This window comes from Atheta coriaria, unplaced genomic scaffold, assembly GCF_025399875.1.
Source record: "Atheta coriaria isolate IRGN ID8LTWV9N9 unplaced genomic scaffold, Caltech_Dcor_3.1 hic_scaffold_7_pilon, whole genome shotgun sequence".
Lineage (NCBI taxonomy): Eukaryota > Metazoa > Arthropoda > Insecta > Coleoptera > Staphylinidae > Dalotia > Dalotia coriaria.
Window position 1 is genome coordinate 1,136,783 of NW_027045449.1, and position 16,411 is coordinate 1,153,193.

Consider the following 16,411-nt stretch of genomic DNA (forward strand, 5'->3'; position numbering starts at 1 on the left):
TTTTTTGAGGTAAATTTTTGATTTTATTGAATAATTTAATTGAAATTTGTTTTAATTTTGTTGGTGGGGTTGAGAGTTTTGACTGTATTGTACTGGATTGGCTGTAACGATTTCCATCCCTCGCTGAGTGAGCTGGGGAATGTGTTCTCCGGCGGCAGGACGAGCAGACGCACGCCGGGGCATGAATCGACCGGGAGTCGACACTTGCCGCACACACCATTTGCGGGACGCACTCAATGAGGCGCGCACTTGTCGCGCAACGCCGAGGGTTTGCGAGCCGACGTCGTTTGTTTTCCCAAAACGCTTACAAAACGTTTAAAACTGCGAGCGAAGGCTCTACATGGCGCATTCCCTCAATTGTAGCAGTACACATGTAGGCACGTCATGGAATGACATGGATAAGGAAATGTTTTATGAAAATATTTTATTTTGGGATGAATATTGACTCAGATATTAAGATTTTAGTATTTTTATATTGGAATAATTATTAATTTCATATTTTTTATTTTTTCAAGCTTATATTGAAGTAATTTGCTGTTAATTCTTCAAAAATAGAAAAAAATTGAAGAAAAAATAATTTACGGGTAAAATAAGAGGAAATTTATTTGAAAATATTTTATTTAGGAAGTTTATAGTCTCAGATATTAAAATTTTACCTTTTTTCTTCAATATAATGATTAATTTCAATTTTTTCCAGTTTTTTCAATTTTTTTAGAAGTAATTTGCTATCAATACTTCAAAAATTCAGCAAAAAAAGTGTAAAAATTATAATTTTCATATAATTTATTGAAAAATATTTTATTTGGGAGGATACTAAGATAATAAGGTACTAAGATTTTAGTCTTTTTCTCTTAAAATAATAATTAATTTTAATTTTTCCAGTTTTTTTTTCTTTTTTTTTTCGAACTAATTTGCTATCTATTCCTGAAAAACAGCAAAAATGGGCAAAAATATTCATTTTCACATCATATAAGATTATATTTATTGAAAAATATTTTATTTAGGAGATTTATACCAACAGGTACTAAGATTTTAGTCTTTTTCTCCTAAAATAATTATTAATTTTGGTTTTTCAAATTTTTTTCAAATAATTTTCCTAAAAATCGAAGAAAAAAGCAAAAAAATACTAATTTACATAAAAGATGTAGATAAATCTTACGAGTTTTATTGCGAAATCCTTAGTCGAGACTTACAAAAGAAGAAAAAGATTTTTCTTTGCCGCTGGAGTGAAAATTCTTTGATCTGGCGTGCGCTGCAATTTGATGATTTTTGCTTGGCTCAACGCAGACACAGACAGACACCTTTTTGATTTTTGTATGCATAATCGCTGACGCTAGCAATTTGAATTATTTTTCTTTCCTTTTTATCCCCGCTTCAAGATTGAAATATCACAACGATTTCTTTCTGTTTCTTTTCTTCAACTCTCTGAATAATGAATGCGTAAATCATTTGTGGATATCAATAGGATTAAAGTAGAGTTTCGACGATTTCCGATCCAGTGATAATTAGCATTGTTTTCGTCTTTGCGCGTCTTGTGGAAGCGCGGATAATCCACAATTCCGCGCGTTCGCTCCCCTTTCGGCGTTGCGCGCTCGTGAATGTCGTGAATCAGCATTGTAATCCTGTGGGAAGCGACACCAGTTCAACGAGTTCCGCCCGCGCCGCCGCCGACTTCGCACTCGGTTTTTGCGCGAGGGGGTGTCGTTGCTCATAACTTCATCCGTGCGCTGGTGTTCTTTGTGCTGTCGGCATCCGTTGTCGGTCTAATTGTTGTCTTTAATCCCTATTATTGTCTTGCGGCGGTGGCAAAATAGCATCGCAAACGTCATCGCGCACACAATACGACCGCGGCGCGCATGTCGCCGGCAATGTATTTTTCTTCATAAACTGTCATAAACGTCATCATTAATAGTTGAATTTTCGTGCGTATTATACGCGCGAATTGTCTTTGATGTAGAGCAATAGGGATTAGGGTTATTGTACATATTTTACATACTTTAAAAATATACAATCCCAAAATATGGGATATTAAGTATCAAGTGCGCTAAGTGACACTTTAACCACGTTTAGCGGCTTGAGGCTTACGTATTTTTTTTACTTTCATTTAATTTCCACGTTTTGTTTTAGTATTTGGACTTTTTTTATTTTAAAACTACAATCCGTGACTAAAGCCCATGACTAAAGTACTTTACTCACGATTTTGACCACCCATGATTAAATTACCACTTTTCCTGCCCAGGAACCATGAAAAAAATGAAAAACTTTTAAAAATTTATTCAAATTACCTCATAAAATACAAAAAAATAATTTTCATACATTAATTGGGTTTCAAATGATTAGGAAAAGTAAACCCGAATTCCCTACCATGTTTAACAGTACACTCAATAATCAACTTAGCATTCTCGCAACCATCCGACCCATCGCCAATCTCCTTCTCGCACAAGTTGATCATCTGCTTCATTTTATCAACCTTGTCAGCATCGCCTTTCAATCCAGGCGTGAAGAATTCAATAGCGCCCTCTTTGTTCAGTTTGCCATTCTCCATAATCTTACCGGTGTTGAACAAGCACTGCAGCATGCATAATCCTTCCTTGGAAGCGGGCAGTTTGTGTGCTTTCAATGCCTCGATGTCTGCGTCCGTAGCGCCGACCTGCGTCTTACAATCGTTGACTATCAACATGGCGGCTTCCTTGAGTTTATCCCTGGATACGAATTGATCCGATGGTTTACAATATGCATTTTGCACGTAGAATAAATAAACCATAAGTGAAAATATAACTAAAATACGTATTTTGTTATTATAATTTGTTCAAACTTTAAAAAAATTAATAAAAAATACCGAATTTCATTTTTTTTTATTTTTGAAAATTTAGTGTTCTGGGTGAAGTATAATGATGAACTGGTGTAGAATTATTGCTGGTAGGTGTTTATATAGTCCAACTTCCGTTATGAAATAGTAATTTTTTGATTGCAATTTGTTGATAGGATTAATTGCAATTCCGGTGATTTTTTTAATCATATCTATTAGTATTGCGTGTTTTCCTGTTTTACAACACATAGAATTACGCAATTACTGGGTCATGACGTCCATAGCCCTTTCAAAAATTATTCTAAAAACAAGTAATTCTTAATTCCTTAAGGGTCGGTGTTGATCAATGATCAAAGCGTAATAAATCAATTAAATAGCGATTAATAATCACGAACAAATATGACGATGAATTGAGCGAGTCATCAATTTAACGACTCAATTTCCCCACATATTGCTTCTCAACGACACCGCCTGAATTTCTTTCCATACGTCGTTTTTTCGTTGTTGTTTGTTTTCGTATGGTGCACGCGAACCGCCGGACAAAAACCAATAATGCCGCTGGTTGCCATGTAAACTTTGCCAACTTGTATTTTATTAATGCTGGATAAAATATGATCATGCGGATTTAATTCGATTAAATGGCGGCTACGTTCAGCCATTTTCCGCGCGGTTAAGCAGATAAAGTACTAGGCAACCCAACTGACAGACAATAAATTAGCTTCTGCGAATATATGTTCTTCAAGAAGGCTATACTTTCTTCCGGGCAACACAAAACATTCATTTTTATCAATTAATTAATTTATTATTATAAACAAAACAATTAAAATAAAAAAATTAGGTTATAATGTGTAAAAAGTTACTTTTTACATTTTAAGGTTAAAAAAGTGAAGAAAACGTGTTTATTAATGACATCATTCGACTAGGTTTGCATGTTGCGAGTATTTTACGTGTTGCGATTGATAGATAACGCCAGCGACTGATGATGGTGATGGTCAGGCACCGGTCAGTCGAACGCAATATCTGTCGCTCAATTACGGAATCATTTAATTAACTTCGAACTGATTAAATCGTATTACACTCGGCGTATTCGCCGTCCGTCCGGCCGGGTCGGGTGGATATACTCGTACAATGTACGCGCTGGTAACATAATGCACTTTTCCGGCTCTCGCGGGAATCGAGTGCGCGCAAATACTGATAGCCTCACCTGTTCCCACCCATAACAACGCATTCTCCATTCAACCACTCCTACAATCAATGTGGAATAAATTTTAAAGCCGCCATTACACATCCGATATTTTTTTTATAACAATAGGTGCGGTTTTTATCATTATAAAAATATTTTTTTAAGAATAAAGTGAAAATCTGATTAATTATAAGATATTACACCTTAGGATAAAGTACTTTAGTCACGACTTTGGTCATCCGTGGTTAAATTGCAATTTTTCGTGTTTAGAAACTGTGAAAAAAGTGAAAAACAAATGCGCATGCGCAAACTCCATCTTGTGACTAAAGTACTTTAGTCACGGTTTTTGTTGTTTGTGGTTAAATTGCCATTTTTCGTGACTAAAAACCGTGAAAAAGTGAAAAAAAAAATATTTTCACACTTTTGTTGAATTACAAATGATTAGGAATAATAAAAAATATTTTTTTATATCAATAGGTACGGTGTTTATCATCATAAAAATATTTTTCAAGTGTAAAGTAAAAATCTTATTTTTTATCGGATACTGTAACTTAGAATAAAGTACTTTAGTCACGGCACTTGTTATTTGTGGTTAAATTGTCATTTTTCGTGTTTAGAAACCGTGAAAAAGCGAAAAACAAATGCGCATGCGCAAGTTTCTTCCTGGGACTAAAGTACTTTAGTCACGGCTTTTGTTGTTTGTGGTTAAATTGCCATTTTTCGTGTCTAAAAACCGTGAAAAAAGTGAAAAAAAAAATATTTTTACACTTTTGTTGGATTACAAATGATTAGGAATAGTAAAAAATATTTTTTTATATCAATTGGTGCGGTGTTTATCATCATAAAAATATTTTTCAAGTTTAAAACGTAAATCTGATTATTTACGAAAATATTTTCGCTGGTTTTGTTCTGTTTCAATGTCCAATTCGCTTGTAACTGTTGATTTAAGTAGTTTTCGTTTCCTGCTCGTTGAGCTTGTGAAAGCTCTACATTACACTGGCGAATAACTATAACACAGGGTTTGTATTTTATTTACTGAAGAAAATGTCTCTTAATTCGGACTGTGCACATCACCCACCACTATATCACCCCATAGCACCCCACAGCACGGAATGAAACATTGCTGAAGCTTTTAATTAACTATAAGAAGAGTGCTTCCACTCGTGTGTTTCTTGTGTGTCGGACATTCGGACTGCTTCTCTCCGTATTCAACTCAAATGTTTCCCGTGCGGGCAAAAAATTCAAACAAGATGTTCGCACGAAAAAAATATGATTGAACAACGTAATAAAGAAAATAAATTAGAGTCGCGATAATTTTGTTTGATATAAAACAGTCCTGCGTGGAAATATGGATGTGATGTGATGATAAATGAAGGAAACAAATCTTTTGGCACATTTCTGATTTTTGCAATAAACCTAGAGTTGGTTTTCTGTGGAGAGTGGAGAGTGAGCAGTGGAAGGAAGTCGATGGGAGACTAATCGAACGAAAACGCAATTTCGTCCGGGAGCTGGATTATGGTTGAACTTATACGTCGGTCGTATAAACGAGAGTAGTTCGTTAATGCGATGAGGCTTAAATTGCTTTAATCATAATGACTGTCAGTATAATCTTCAGATTGCTCGATTGCGCGTGTTTCGGACGACTCGGACCGCACAAAATGTTTACGCAAAGTTTCTACAGTGTATGACATAAATTAAAATTGAAAAGAAAAAGATTTGGACAAGAAATTGTTGCAAATGACTTCAAAAATGTAAAAATTTGTTTGAAATATTTTGTTTTGGACTTATCTAGCTCAAGATATTTAGATTTTAGTTCTTTTTTTCTTAAAATAATTTTTAATTTCAATTTTTTACATTTTTTACATTTTTTACAATTTTTTGGAAAATTTTTCATTTTTTAATTGATTAAAAATTGAAAAAAAAAGCACAAAATAATAATTCAATGTCAAATAAGTTCAAATTTATTACAAAATATTTTATTTTAGACTTATATAGTCGCAGGTATTAATATTTTAGTCTTTTTCCCTTAAAAAAAATCTTTAATTTTACTTAATTTCACTTTTTTTAATTTTTTTTTGAAATTTTGAGGTTAAAATTGCTTTAATCTGGCTGAGTTTTTACACCGCCGCATTTAAAACTCTGACATAAATTAAAATTGATTTTATATTTTTAGATTTGCCATTTGCACTTAAATTGAATCGGTTTCCTCTCTCTCCAAGCTTGGAAAAAAGTGAAAATTGTAGATATGCTCCGGGAGTCATTTGCAAATATAGAAATTGGATGCGCTGACGAAAAGAGGGGCGAGCGCGGAGTCATCGTATTGTCGATTTGGCGATCTTTTGCTTTTCATTTGCATTGCAAAGCGGGCGCCGCCGCCACCGCCGCCGCCGCAATTCGAACGCTCGACATTGCAATCGCGCCGCCCGCCACCGTATAAAACTTCGGGCCTGCCGGAAACGGCGCCCATGGGAGACCGGAATCGGTTTCCGGGTTTAGATTGAGTGAATTTTCCCTACCGTACATATATAGCTATACCTATATACATATATGCCGCCTCCGGTCATAGGTGCGCACACCGTATCCATACTCTCGATGCGTGTTTCTGCTTTGTTTAATTCCATTCGAAATTTTCACTGGAATTCGACACGGAAATCTTTCTATCTTGTGTTTCTCACCAAATATTTTATTCAATTAATTTTAATTTCATTTGCGGAAACATCTGTTACGTAAATTGTAAGTGTTATAAAGGATTTAAGTCATATTATTCACTTTTTTAGTAATTTGTATGTTTGTTACACTTTCACGCAAAGATGGCTGAACCAATATTTATGAAATTTTCTAGAATTAAAGCTTAATTATTACAATAAGTGATAGGCTACTTTTTATCTCAAAAATTCACTTTAAGGGTGTAAAATTGGGGATGAAAGTTAATATGGTGATTTAATCGTATTTTTAGTTATGCAATTCACTCACAGATGGCGCTACCAAACAGTATAAACATTTCTAATATATTTTTTCTATTTTTATTAAAATATACCCTCCAAAGCAAAAAATAAAAATAAAATAAAAATTTCTAGCGTCCGAATGAACTTGCATCAGTGCGGGCTGTGTGCGCATCATTAATATTTCAATTAAAAGTCATAATCGTAAATGAATTTATTAATCCTTGTCACATGGACGTTTGTTGTGATACACCAACACCATGTAGGTATCAGCATGTCCATCACAATTGCCTTCAGCTGCCGTTAAATTTTATGCGGGAGCCATTTCTCTCATCAATTTTTTTTATATCATTTTTTGTACGTTTTTAATGCGCCGCATGATTAAATCTGATAGATCCTTCGACGAAGAAACAATAGGACGCACACGCAGTGTTTCATTCTGATTAAAAGCGGCATCAAAAAGTAGTTAACTAATTCAAGCCCGCCGAGTGTAAATGTCAATTAGGCGTAATGGTTTTATGCAATCTTTCAACCGCGAGCGAGATTCGCACGATCTGTGCTGTGGAAAAGTTCAACTCTTTAACGGAGTTTAACGCAACGAAATGACATCATCCAGATGTTTCTTTTCAGCGCTCGCTGGGCGTGCAATTAGCTTCAGCCGCGCTTCATGATTCATTCAATTGTTTTTGTTTACGTTGGAGGATCAATTCAGCTACAGGGTAATTAAAAATGATTGTTTATACTTGCGGACAAGATGTTGCTGTTGATTTGTAGGTTTGTGGACAGGCAGTGTGCGATAAATGATAACAAATTGATCGTGTGCATTGATTTGTCTGCTTGATCTGTTTTGATCGTTACTCATTTGCGTGCGGCGTTCAGTGCTTCGCAATTTGTTTTATGATGTACTTGGGATGCATGCTAATGTGCCAATAATTTGTTTTAAATGAATGACGCCGACGATTTGTATTCTCACGCTAATGCATTGTAAAATCACATTTTAATAAGCCGCAGTGAAGTTTAATTGTCCTCATTTAATGTCTGTTAAAGGCATAAAGTATTTCTTTGTTGTCAATTGGGTGAAACATTGTTTAAAGTAGCAAAAACTGCTCTAAAATGACAGAAATTTAAAAATTTTGACGAATTTTCTACTAAAAACATTGGTTTAACCTCAAATTTCTTCATTCTACAAGGAGATAACCTCAAAAACTTTTATATAAGTTGAGTAGCAACATAACCAAAGTATTTATACAGTTTCTAACCTCAAAATTTACCAGAACTGTTGAAAAATATGCAAAAAGTTATCAGAAACCATAAAATTAGCGAAATTTTCCCAAAAATTACAAACTTTTCAAAATTTTGACTCATTTTCTACTAAAAACATTGATTTAACCTCAAATTTCTTCATTTTACAAAGAAATAACCTCAAAAACTTTTATAATACTGAAGTAGCAACATAACCAAAGTATTTTTACAGCTCCTAACCTCAAAACTGTTGAAATATATGCAAAAAATTATCAGAAATAAAAAAAATTGTGAAAACTGCTTCAAAATTACAAAATTTTACAAATTTCAACTAAAAACTTTGATATAACCTCAATTTCCTTCATTTTACAAAGAAATAACCTCAAAAATGTCTAAATAGCGCAAGTGGTAACATAACCACAATACTTTCACTGTTTCTAACCTCAAAACTCGCCAGAATTGTAGAAACTGCGTGAAAAAAGTTATCAGCAATCATTACTCATAACTCTTCTGCTTTCCTGAAGGATAATTTATTGTCGAGTCGCCTAGGGAAAAAAGTTTGCTCGCGTTATAACCTGAAAATCTGTTGGGTTACAATTTTTCTGATATAGTGTCACGATAATCTCTTGTCGAGCGAAACCAGGATAAATGATGCGCATCTGCGATCGGCGCATAAAAATCTCACGCTGTCCCTCTTCCCACAACCTTAGGTCGCATCCTAGTTGTTTCAATCTACGAGTAAAATCATATAAAAATAAAAGTTTGATCAACCAACTGATTTTAATACTTGAACATTTCTTTTCGTATTTTATTTATTTCTGGAGATGGAAATAAACGTTGTAGTTACTGAAGCGTATATCAAGTTGCTTCTTATTCCTCTTGTGAGTACAAGCACACACAGTTAATGTATTTATCTTTCCGTTTTCTGTTTAGGTTTCTTTACATTTTGAATTCAAATTAAGAGGCAGTGTTTTAAAGTTTCTTTATTTTTTATTTTCTTAACTCGCGAAATCTACATAAAACCTTTTGATGTGGCTTATGTCGAGTTCCAGATAGCACGAGATGCCCTCGATGATGCGATACATATCCGAAGCAGAAAGGATACAATGAGGCGCGCGGCGGCTGCAAAAGCGCGCCCCGTGGCTATGCACATTTACATCGCAGTTAAAGGGGTTTGCGCAAATGGCGGAGGCGGGGTCGAGATATATTCCCATCTAAGTTTTGTCTTTGTACTTGAAAAATATTTATATTCCACAATAGCGTATTAACCGTGCGCATTAAGCGCACATTTGCGGTCCACGAGAAAAATAAAGCCATAGGGTGCTACTGGGGAATAGTTTTTCTTAAAGTTTAATCATTTGCTCATCTGGCAAGCGCTCAAACATGTTATTACTGCAAATAAACCTCTTTGACATTAATTTTAGGGTGGAAAAATGAATTTTTACTTTAATACCGGTATTTTTAAGTCATAATTTTGTCAATATCGGTATACCGGTATTCATATCTCGGTTTATATAAAAAAATATTGTATTGAATAATACCGGTATTTAAAAAAACCGGTTAACCGGTATTTATATCAATAAAATATACCGGTATACCGGTATTTACTAATTTATTTATTAAAAAATTGTATTCTGGTTTATATCTGAAGCAATATCAATTTAAAAAATACCAATTTATGAAAAAAAAACCGGTATACCGGTTTTAATACCGGTTTTTCACTAAAAAACACCCAATTTTCCCAAACACGACATAAAAATCATAAAAATTCAATTTTCTCATACGCCTGTTATGAATTCCAACTGGTATTACAATGAAAACAATTAATTTCTATCAAATTGTAGAAATTGTGAACGTGAACAGCTTTCCGGGCCCCGTTTCAACTTTCCGACAATGAGTCAACAACACACGCTCAATGACATAACGGCGTGAAGTCGCTTACTCTTCGCCGGCTGCATAAGACAATAGGACAGGCGCCACGTCAATTGAAGACATAAATGCTTTTTATATAACGCCCGCCGTGTGCTCGCGCGCGCGCTTGCACAGCCACTATTTATCACTTGATTTATTGCAGGGGCGTTAATTCTAATTGATACTTCCCGAGTCACACCGCAAATGTTTACGCTACTCGTACACACACACACCACGCACAGACTGTGTCGCGCAGGCTGACCAAATCTAAGTTCACTTTTTCTATTATCTCTAAATACGAGAAGATTCCCAGTCGCAAATGGGACAACATGAAGCTCGTCGCGTAATTTGATAAGCGCGCGCCGGACAAGATTAGAGCTGCTGCCGATTTGTTGGCGAAGAGTGGACTGCAACGTGGCAAACTATTGCACTCGGGATAAAAGCCTCTTTGGTTGTACAACACCTGATGCAAGGTCCTAGGTACATGGATTCTGTAGGTACTCGAAGTAGAGCAGATGCTCGGAATCTGGCCGCGCTTTATACAATTACTTATTTTTCACAACAGTTTCCACAGGAACTTCAGCACCGGTTTTAAAATAAAATTTCAACTGTCAGAGATCAAAATTCAAATTTTTGTTATATTAAAAGTCTAGTGCGCTAAGTGACACTTTAACCACGTTTAGCGATGTGATTCTTACAATACTTTTTCTACTTTTATTTAATTTTTATGCTGCAACATAGGTAAATGCGCATGCGTAAGTTCCACCCCGTGACTAAAGTACTTTAATCACGATTTTGGATATCTGTGACTAAAATGTCACTTTTCTTGTCTCAAAACGGTGAAAAAAGTGAAAAAAGTGAAAAAAATGTGATGTAAAATAAAAATATTCTAAATCCTGCCCTGATGCAGTGAAACCCAGTTGCCTGTTGTTATCAAGTCCAAGTTAACGTTGAACTTTCCGAACGTAATAAAAATGTCACCAGCCGGAAGATACAATAGGCCATTACAAAGATTAAAAATACGAACGCTGTGATACTAACAGATTTGCGCCCGATATATAGGTGGAGATAGAATTTGGCACTCACACTGATTGTAATTGTTGCGGTTTTCGGCGGCGATCAATCAAACCTTTCGACAGCGCGCCGGAAAAATTATGAAAGGCGTTTCCGCAGCACATTGTGTGCCGCGGCGGCGTGCACACACATTTCATGCGTGAATTGAGTTTCGAGTCTCATGTGTAACGTCATCGCACATATGCGCGACACAATATAATTCATGAAATCGAAATGAAACGAAATCTATAAAAACGCGCGCGCCGACACTTGTGCTCATATGTGCGTCGCGATGTGTTTTTATTCAGTGCGCTGATGCGCTCATTCATAATTTGTTCACTTCCGTTCATTAATGCGCATTGCAACACTCAATGAAAAGCAAAAATGTGTACAATGTGCGCAGACAAGTTTATCAAACTCTGTGAAATGACGAGATAAATTTGCATTAAATGAAGGAATCAAGCAATTAAAGCATATTATGGAATTGCTGCATTGTTAATTAGTGTGATCTATTTTCAGCGACATTCTGCGGCGACAAACAGGATGTATTTTTAATTATAAAAATTAAAATTTTAATTTTTAACGTTTTTCGTGTTTTGTTTAGTTTTATAAGATTTTTATAGAGTTAGATGATGTACATTGGTGAGACCTTGATGATTCGTCTGAAAAGTAAATCAAAAACATAAAAGATAATTTGTTGGAATCGTTATAGTTAATTGGGATTAATTACGAACGCCCGGCATCAAACAGAAATTAGTAAATGCTGGAGAAAACCAATTAAAAGCGACGAATGCGTGCGTCGTGCATGCGATGCATGTGGGCACCGATTTTCCTAGTGTCACGATGCGTTGGATTGCTGGAATCACTCCTTTGTTAATCAGTTCAATTTAAAATTACTTTGTTTTACAATTAATTCGACGAATTCTGGACGCGGTTACGCTTTAAAAGGGTTGATATCAAATAGAATACCGTCATAAATTAAATTTAAGTAGGAAAAGTAATCTAAGTCTTTATAACGGCGATATTTGTATAATTTAGTTGGTTTATATTAATTTTCTCTGTGTAACGACGAAAAATATTTTCATTTCTTGCAATTATGAGCTAGAATATTTTTTAAAGACATGTCATCGATGGTAACATATGAAATATTGTTGTAGTTATGCAACCCAACATCCCTACAAATTGCAATGCAAATTTCTATAACTTAAACACGATTTTTCAGTTAATTTGTTGAGGTGCAAGTTGCGTTACAACAAAATCATTTAAACATAACACAAGTGAATACAACTGAGCGACGCGGAATTCATATTTAGACTTCAGGAAATATTTACCGGCATTTTCACTAAAATAATTGAGTTTATAATCAACGCAACAAAAGATTAACAAGTTGCCTATCCAAATAAAATCCCTATATTTGGTTATATTTTATTCTTGTTGTGCACAACTTGAATGAACTGCAATTCAATGTTTATTATTATGTATCTCAGTGCTTGTGAACAAACAGATGCAAGTGTAATGACAGCAAAAGCTCAACGCCCGAGGGTTCCACGCATTTCGAAAACCCCCTTCGCCTTCGAACGGCTGCTGCGCTTCCATTGCAACCTATAATTGTTACGTGATTATCAACGCTCAACAATGACGGCTATTTGTCAACATGGTTGTCCATTAGCATTATTCCCAAAGCCATTTATAGCCATATAATATATCTAGGTAATAATGATAGCTATTAGAAGCCAAAACAAAAATCTGTTCATTTTTACACTGCTCAACTTGGCGCAAACAAACAAAAACAACAAAAAAGGAGAGCGCGCACCGTGGTTTTGACCAGCGACTATATTTACAAACGAGCTATAAACAAGAAAGCAAAGAGAAGGAATCTTAAGCCGAGGTTTCTTGGATTTGATGGCGTTTGCAACAGCTTAGATGGTGCGAACTAGAGCAGGTGCGTTTAAGTGCTCACAGGGTCGATCGCTAACCTGTTTTATTATTATTTTAGTCTAGGCGCTCGTAAGATTCGCACCGCAGCGCCGCCGCCACTGCCGCCTCCGTCTGCAACACACACTGTGCTACGGGGCATGCAGGCGTTTAAACGCGTTTAAATGTTTTTGCACAGAAGTGAAGTGCTCAAGAAATTGGATCTTAAGAGCGTAATATTGTAGATGAGATTTATGACAACGTAAAAATATTAGTTACCAGAGATTCTCATGCCAACTCCTGATAAAATCATTTATTTTATTTTTTTACGGTTTCATTTTATCATATTACAGTTATTAATTAATTTTAATAGCTTTTATTTGGAATTAAGAAAATAAATTGAAATATTGTACATACAGCGCCACCTAGCGAGTAAAAGCCAAACTAGGTTGCATTTTTAGCAGTGTTACACTTGTAGTCCTTAATTTTGGTCACAAATTGATTAAATAAATCTTTATTTGTAAAAACATTTCTTAAAATTCTAATTACATTGTTTTTAATTTACAGACTAACATCATTGACAACCCATTGGGTTGGCGGAGGCGGCAACCCAATCATCGAACCGTTGTCCACCATATCCTGCCTTCCATCATTTGAAGATGGTGGAGGAGGCAGAGGAGAAGAATTGTCGTTAATGATAGCATAATCTGGTTGGGCTCTCATTGCACGCATATCACCTACTCTCATGGTTTCCATTCCACTATACACGGATCCAACCTCTTTAATCCACAAAAAACAAAGGTATATTATTCTGTATTCAATTTTTAAAATACAAATTACCTGATTGTTGATATGGGGGTGATAATGGTGGTGTCCTGACTCCATAAACACTACTTTGCACACTATGCACACTGTGTACACTGTGCACACTGGGTTCAACAGATGGGGCGTAATAATCATATAACTTTTCGGGAAAATAAAGAAAATAAATTAAAAAATTTAAAAATTAAATAAAAATTAATAAAAGTTTAACTTACACCTTGATCTGCATGCATATTTGCATCAGCATTCATAATATACTCTTGTCCAAGCCGGAAGTTCATCAAATCAACCATAATTCTGTTCTGGTATTCCTGTGGTGCGTCTTTACACATCCGGAAGAGACAAACAGCACTATAAGTACCCACACCTAAAAATTTTAAGTTTTACATTAATTCAAAGTATATTAAACTAAAATAACTATTACCTTCATTTGTTGATCGTAAAAGTTCTACTAAAATATCCGTGGCAGATTGTTGTACGATCATCTCAGCTCCTTCTTTATCAATGGCAAGTTCACAAAGTACACCAGCAGCAGCCCGTTGAATACCCTCAATATCTTTGTATAATAACTGTACAAATATCTGCAAATCCATCTTTTGTCTAATAATAAGCCTGTTGTGTCTATCTCGTGCCAGGACATTCAACGCAGCAGTGGTACCTTCAACTATATCCTCCATTCTGACTCCATCTGCATAACTTCCGGGAGCTGTGGATCCCATACTACTAACACTCACATTATTTTGACCAAAAGTATCTCGGTATGATTGTTGTAATAAATCAATTAAAACATGCACAGCGCCATGTTCCCTGAAAGGAATATGATTTTCAGGATTCAACGCCATGTTGCGAATAACAGCAATGACAGCTTTGATTGTCGGCCATCTTGAAGGTGGGTTTAATAGGTTAGAAAGTATCTGTATCCCATTGTTTGCACAGATCGCCTCTTGGACAAAATCTACTTCTGAATGTTTCCATGTTAAATGTCTTAGAGTACACATGACAGGTTCAACAACTTCTTCAATATCTCTTGCGTTGTGAACAGCAGTCATCAGGGCATCAACACCTCCAAGTTGACACACCATGACTTTATTATTGTAATTATCGCAGGTTAAATTTGAAAGAATGCAAGCTGCACAAATCACTTGATTGGCATCTGATGTTTGTAAGAATGGAATCAAAGATTGTAGTAGATTCCTCACATTATCTACTTTTGTTGCTGCATCAGATAGATTCCTTAAAATCCATAAACAATTCTGTACCAATCTTTGACTGGGATGAATCAGATGCTCAGCTAAGATTTGCATACCATCTGCATCGACAATCGCTGGTTTATGACTTGGTACCACCGATAAAATTTGTAGCAACGCTGATGTTTTCCATAATAATTTTTCATAGTTACAGGTTTTCATTAGATGCAACAGATCAATATGACTTTTTGATCCAAGAAGAATCAGTTTACTATCTTCATGTTGAAATGTCAAGATTCTTAGACAGTCTATGTCAATTGCTAATAGTTTAACATTCCTGTTGTTTAAGAGCTGGACCATTGCTTGTATACCACCAGCATCACGCACTTCCTTCTTGGCTCCTTCCAGGAATGTCAAAAGATTGTGTAAGGTTGTTATTGCATAGAATACAATCTTCTCTTCTGGGTGTCCTAAGAGTTTCACGAGGAATGGAATACCGAAGCTTTTGAAGATGAATGCACAACCTTGTTGATGGTGTGACAAGTTATGCATTGTTCCAAGTACTGCTTTCATTGTTTGATGGTCATTTACACTGCTTAGAAGATTAAACATTGCTGTGACAAGATTAGCAACTTCTGGGCTGTTCATCATAGCATGACGTGATGCTTCCTTTTTGGTCAGTTGGTGCACCATCATGGCGGCACGTGCGATTACTTCAGGTTCTGGGTCGTTTAAAAGTTGGATTAATTCTGGAACGGCTTGAACACTAAAATCTGCGTCACTTTGATAGTTGATTAGATTAATTATGGCGTATTTTAGAAGTTGGCTGGGTTCAGCAAGGCGTTGTAGAGTGGTTGGACGTTTGGGATCCAGTTGGGTTGAAGGTATTTCGATGCCTTCATCAAGGGTTTCAGGGAACATTGCAGCGCGGACACGTTGTGAACGGGTAAGATTAAGTTGTTCATTAAAATCTGCATTTACAAGAGATTATAAGTAAACATTTTTGTTTTATTTTAGATATATGATAGACATACCATCAACTTGGTTTTGACTGAAGAAAAGCGGGTAACCGTCGTTTGGTTCCATAAAGTCATCGCCGTCGTCATAATCAAATAGCAATGGTTCCTTACTGGCACTGTCAGAATATTCCTTTAGAGGCATGGTAGGTAATTAGTAAGCTAAAACACTAATTTTTACCACTTGGCTAATTTGCTTAGCCTGGTTAAAACGAAATGCTTGAATAGCGAGTAATATTTATTGAATGTCTACACTGCTGGTTTCAAACCGAAATGATAGCTGTTTTAGTGGTATTGCTGTTATCAACAGACTTCGTTAATATGTGATAAGT

At 35.6% G+C, this 16,411-nt stretch overlaps 2 protein-coding genes and 1 long non-coding RNA gene across 3 annotated transcripts in view; 1 reads left to right on the plus strand and 2 right to left on the minus strand.

Moving 5' to 3' along the window:
* LOC135796127 (uncharacterized) overlaps nt 1-15,497 on the plus strand; it is a 61,577-nt gene extending 46,080 nt beyond the window's left edge. The window contains exons 3-4 of the long non-coding RNA XR_010549248.1: nt 13,622-13,855; nt 15,413-15,497. This is a non-coding gene — a long non-coding RNA (uncharacterized lncRNA). The remainder of the gene's footprint in view (nt 1-13,621; nt 13,856-15,412) is intronic.
* Nucleotides 2,260-2,914, minus strand: LOC135795331 (general odorant-binding protein 19d-like). Its single transcript, XM_065306981.1, has 2 exons — nt 2,840-2,914; nt 2,260-2,778 (listed from the first exon to the last, which is right to left on the minus strand). Exons 1-2 carry the CDS (start codon nt 2,847-2,849, stop codon nt 2,318-2,320), a joined length of 471 nt encoding a protein of 156 aa, XP_065163053.1. The 5' UTR covers nt 2,850-2,914; the 3' UTR covers nt 2,260-2,317.
* Nucleotides 13,553-16,386, minus strand: LOC135796126 (armadillo segment polarity protein-like). Its single transcript, XM_065308034.1, has 5 exons — nt 16,098-16,386; nt 14,301-16,034; nt 14,092-14,243; nt 13,895-14,018; nt 13,553-13,833 (listed from the first exon to the last, which is right to left on the minus strand). The coding sequence occupies exons 1-5, from the start codon at nt 16,222-16,224 to the stop codon at nt 13,616-13,618; spliced, it is 2,355 nt and encodes a 784-aa protein (XP_065164106.1). The 5' UTR covers nt 16,225-16,386; the 3' UTR covers nt 13,553-13,615.
* Between the last annotated feature and the right edge of the window lie 25 nt (nt 16,387-16,411).